Raw genomic sequence first — 5,344 nt, 5'->3', positions numbered from 1 at the left:
TTGAAGGAACATGTTTCATCTATATCAAAAGAATATGGGTTTGCATTTTCAAAACCTCTTAAATAAAATAAGTGGCAACTTTTAAAAAATTATATATATGTGAGTTCCAATTAGCTCAACTGGTAAAGTTTCTGAAGGTTGTATAAGAGATCTAAGGTTCAATCTCCGCCTATACCAAAACCTTATTGGTATCTTGGTCTGATGATAAAAAACGCTTATCAGGAGCGGATGCCATAAGTTGAAACTCTCTCTCAAAAAAAAATTATATATATATATATATATAAAGAGAGAGAGAGAGAGAGATAATCCAATCTTGATGAATCATACAAATATCTAGCCAATAATAATATTTGATTTATTTCTATCAAATAAATTAAGAGCACGCTGAAAACAAACAAACAAACAAATATATGAATGGATTGGCCCAATTCATAATTGCTTATGTCTCCCCTATCATTTGATGTAACTACTCATGAGGAATGAACCAACATGTTATTTGGAGCTTGCAGCTAACTTCAACAGGGTGGCATGTCTGGCGGTGGTGGTAAAATATGTGCTTTTCGACCTTTCCCATTTTTCACTACGAATGCCATGTCCATGCCCCATGTCATATGCCGATCAAAATGGCAGTGCAAAAACCAAACTCCTATCATCACAAAACATAAACAACAACATCATCATCATTGTAGTATTAAGTGTGAGGGGCAAAGGTTGTATCCTGAGCATTGGACAGAATACAAGACTGACAAGTGATCAGATATGTATTGTTTCTAATACACTAATATACTAGACAGAAGTTAAACCTTAATATCCTGAATATTTAATGAAATTCAAAATTGACATGTGTTCAACTTTGAACACGTTCACATTTAGAGTTCCAATGCACTAGACACAAATTGAACCTTAAATGCGAGTTGTTAAAAAAAAAAAAAAAAAAAAATCCAAACAAACAAACAAAGAAGAAAATAGTTTTAGTAGTTTGACAAACCAGGATTGTTGGCCCTGAATCGAATGGCAGTCCAGCCATATAGGGGAACAGCAATGGTGTTCATAAAAGGAGGGTCAACAAGATTATATCTCAATGGGTCTTTATCCTTGTCAAAGTTTCCAAGACCCATTCCAACTACATAGAAACTGTGTCCATGAAGATGCATTGGATGATCATTCCCACCCACCAAAGTCGTGCCTTGAAAAACAAGTTCCACAGTCGTGTTATACTTCAGTATCTTAACCTTCGTCCCATGTCTAGGTGTGTCTAGGTACAATGGCAAGCCCTGAGCAGTGAAATTAAATAAAAAAGGTGGGAAATTTGGAAAATTAGTCCCAAATACCCCATTGATATGACCATAATAAGCTTGTAATATATCGATGTTTGGGTTCACAAAACTTATGTTATTGATACTAGTGGCTAGTCGGGTCCCATTAGGCCCTGCACATGAATTGTTAGGACATGGGAACGTGTTGACTGAGATTACAAAAAATAAATGTTTGGTTATGTTTATTGGGACATTGATTGGATGATTTTTATCGGCTAAGCTTCTGAGGCTACTTGTGAAACTAACTGAGGCATTGGTATTATTAAAGTAAGGAAGATTATTAGGTAGGGAAGGAGGTGAAGATGGGGTATAGTTTCCATTGTATTCGAGAATAGCAGTGGTGGTTGTGTTATCATAAGCAACACCAGGTGCAGCAGAGTATGCTCTAGCAGCCATGTAATAGTGGTCAGATTTCTGGTTCGCTTTCAGCAAAACATCGATAGTTTGGCCAGGAGATATTGTGACATAACTTGATTCCAATGGCTTGGTGTAACTACCATCAGTTCCCACAACAGTGACATTGTGTTTGGCAATGGCGAAAAAGAGAATATCCATCACGGCAGCATTGATAAGGCGGAGGAGATAAGTCTTGCCATGATCAACCTTTAGCTTGAATGTGTCTGCAAGTAGTGAATCGCATTAGTAGACTAGCACTTTAGCCAAAAAGAGAAAATAGAAGAAGAGAGTTTATCGACACAACTTTTGTACCAAAATCTATTTTGCTACTTAGAAAGGGTGATTGTGATCATGATATATGGATTGATTTTAAGGTATATGTGAAAATAAGTGTTCACCATTCACAATTAACCTTTTGTAACAAAAAATTTGATAAATAGTATAGTCCTAAAAAAATTGATAAAAAAAAGGGAGTATCATTTGATAAAAACTTAGTAACTTGACAATTGATTATTGCCTTTCTAAGAAGGGTGATTTTTCCCCCCTTTCTTAGGGCTAAGAGGATGACTTAATTATTCTAACCATCTTTAAGTATTACCGCCACTTGCATCTTATTGGGTTAAAGTTCACCGAGTCTTGGTACTATTGTTTGAACTATGACATTTACCAATTGCAAGTAATTTCCTCAAATATCTAAGTATCAAATGTTATTATTTATCAATTTAAAATATATGGGTCATAAATCAATGAGCCTTAATCCTTGCAAAAGGTTAATTATTTTTCATAAAAAAAGTTACTTACATTTAAATCAACTAGGTTGGGACACTGTTTTCTATGGAATTAGTAGTGTGTTTATCTTCTTACCGGTACTCTTCAATCTTCCTCCCTTTTCATTCTAATTAGTAATGTCAATCTTAGAAGCATTTAGTAGAAAATAAATTTTATAAACATTCTATACATGTAAAACTTTAGGAATCTTTGACCTGGTTTTGAGCACGGATAAAGAACACCAGGTTGTCCATTGATAGTGTAAGCATCAGAAACATTAGGGTCTGCTCCAGTAAAAATAGCTCTATTATAAACTGCCAATATTTGTTGCTTCCACCACTCTCCTGCATAATCAGAGATTTCCAGTCATTTCATAAATATTTTCTGGTCAAATTGTGTAACATTTTCTTTACTTTTAAGTTGCACATACAGCTTGACTCTTCAAATTTGAAAGACAAAAAAAAAAAAAAAAAAAAAAAAAAAAGGTCCCAATTATTGAGAAGGCCAATTTTATAATACCAAATATGATTGGAACCTCTTCATGAGGAAGAGGGAAAGGATATTTGGTTCCCTTCTTGGGATGAATGATTATAGCACCATGAACCGTTGCTCGCCACCATTCACTATGAGCATGCCACCATAAGGTCCCTTCTTCTGTGGAAAATATAATCTTTTGCCTAAACCTTCCACCAGGTTGTATGGGGCATTGTGTAATGTATTCCGGACCATCTGACCATGGATATCTTGGTTGTTTTACTCCATGCCTATAAAATGGTAAACTAATATTATCACATACAATGCATAGTTAATTAGCAGTTCCTTATATATTTTGATTTCCTCTGTCAAAACAAAAGTGCACGGATCAGAATGATACCAATGAAGAGTTATGTTAAAATTGCCCTGGTTATGGACATCAACAAAGATAGTATCTCCTTTGTGAACATGTAGTGCTGGTCCTGGAAACTGGCCATTTACTGTCAAGATGTTCTTTGTGCTGCACAGTCTCGTGTATGGAGTTTCTTTTATCTACAATCCAAAGTTTACACACATAGATGCTATAACTCATAACAAAGCGTGTGTACATATTAATAGGTATACAACTACGTATATGCATGCAGTGTGTGTACGTACATATATCTGATCTATTCATGATGTAGAAAATCAAACAATTGCATTTCATGAAATGAATACGGAAACTTTATCGTATTAGTTACTTACCACAAAAGTATGATGAACACAAGCTTGGCAATGAATGGCACCGACAATTAAGACTAGCCAACTCAAAAATTTAAGGTTCAACCACATTTTTTTTTTTTTGAGAGCGGTGGGAGTGGGTGATGGAAACCTTTTTATTTTTCTTTTCAGTCTTGTAGTTTTTTAGTGAATCCCTTAGCTAGGTACCTTTTATATAGAGACATGAGGCTAACTAGGGCGGAGCCAAAAAATTTTGTTTTGGGGGGCTCATTGGTGCTGTTAATATATTAGTCTATACAAACTTTTATATACAAACACAAACACATGTATCTATACACATACACAAAAAATTAGTATATTTTATAATGAATCCTTAAAATTAAATGCTTCATAAAATTAAATTAATCTTTCACCATCTTCCATAGTAAAATCCTTGCAATTTTCATTTTCAATATAAGTTACCAAATTTTTTACCGTTGTGAGTAAAAAAATTTCAATTGAATTAATGAAGTGTTCACAGACATAAATGATCCAAAACTTTAAAAAATACGAGAACACATTTTATCATAAAAAATAAATTTGAGAAACAATATGTTCTCTATAACTACTAGACAAATTGGACAATTTATTCAATTCCAGCTTCTGTTATTCTCCTTTAAAAAAGCTCTATTAAGAACTAAGAACCCTCTAATAGGGTTTTTTGATGAAAATTACTGGAAAGTTTAAGTTGAATAAACTTAAAAGTTAAAATACTTAATTGAACAAATGCAAAGTATCAAATTTCAAAAACAAAAATAGAAGTTGTACTTTATAATTTAGGGTAACATTTTTATTTCCCTTTGCCAATCAAAGGAAAGAAAAATAATATTTCTTCTTTCTTCCAATTTCTAAACATACTGTTATTTTCCATTATCTGCAACCAGCCAAAGTGTAAATGTCTATCTCTAGGTTGAAGTTTGGCCTGTCGAAAGTCGAATGGGTTGGTGAGTTCCTAAGAAAATCCACCCACATGCATAGAATATAATAATCAACTGCTTGGGCGGATGACCTTTTTACTCTTATCCTTGAGTTGAAGTATGATATAATTGAATTATGCTAGGGACACAAATTTTGGCACAATTTTATGTCACAACTTATCACGTGGCGAGTTGTAATTGGTAAGGATGTGTCCTCACATGGGCCATTGACATATTCTTACCAATCACAATTCACTATGTGGTGAGTTGTAGCACAAAATTATGCCAAAAATTATGTTCTTAACATAATTCGATATAATTAATTAATTATCAATGGTGGCAGACTAGCACTCAGTCCACCAAGATATCATAAGGCTTCTTCTTCTTCTTCTTTTTCTTTTTCTTTTTTTTTTTTAATTGCTAAAAGGGTGTCATAAGATTTTTTTTTTTTTTTAATAATATATGATGTCATAAGAGCCCAAGCAGTGGTGGTGTAAAAACCCCCCTATTGCTATTGTAGCAACTAAGACCCAAAAATACAATTACATCCGAGTATGAGAATTCCAAATTCTTAAGCATCTGTGAACAGTAGGTGGTTTGCTGGTGGTTTTGACTAGTAGCAGAGGAAAGAGATAAGAGAGAAACAAATTTTTTATTTAATATTATTTTATTATGTAGTTATATTATTTTAACTGGTTGTACGTAAAAATAAAA

At 33.5% G+C, this 5,344-nt stretch overlaps 1 protein-coding gene across 1 annotated transcript; it reads right to left on the bottom strand.

The window, feature by feature from the left end:
* Positions 1 to 334: 334 nt before the first annotated feature.
* On the bottom strand, positions 335 to 3,911 carry LOC112000382 (laccase-14). Its single transcript, XM_024032500.2, has 6 exons — positions 3,699 to 3,911; positions 3,355 to 3,506; positions 3,000 to 3,244; positions 2,696 to 2,824; positions 989 to 1,936; positions 335 to 646 (listed from the first exon to the last, which is right to left on the bottom strand). The coding sequence occupies exons 1-6, from the start codon at positions 3,783 to 3,785 to the stop codon at positions 516 to 518; spliced, it is 1,692 nt and encodes a 563-aa protein (XP_023888268.1). The 5' UTR covers positions 3,786 to 3,911; the 3' UTR covers positions 335 to 515.
* Positions 3,912 to 5,344: the final 1,433 nt, after the last annotated feature.

Source organism: Quercus suber, unplaced genomic scaffold (genome assembly GCF_002906115.3).
Source record: "Quercus suber isolate HL8 unplaced genomic scaffold, Cork oak 2.0 scaffold_155, whole genome shotgun sequence".
NCBI classification, from domain to species: Eukaryota; Viridiplantae; Streptophyta; class Magnoliopsida; order Fagales; family Fagaceae; genus Quercus; species Quercus suber.
This window is presented reverse-complemented; position numbering and strand designations above follow the sequence as displayed.

Coding starts and splice junctions, on each gene's coding strand:
- LOC112000382 (XM_024032500.2), bottom strand. CDS start 3,785: ATGTGGTTGAACCTTAAATTTTTGAGTTGGCTAGTCTTAATTGTCGGT. Junction 3,507..3,698: donor GTGTTCATCATACTTTTGTG/GTAAGTAACTAA, acceptor TTTGGATTGTAG/ATAAAAGAAACTCCATACAC. Junction 3,245..3,354: donor TTTAACATAACTCTTCATTG/GTATCATTCTGA, acceptor ACCATTTTATAG/GCATGGAGTAAAACAACCAA.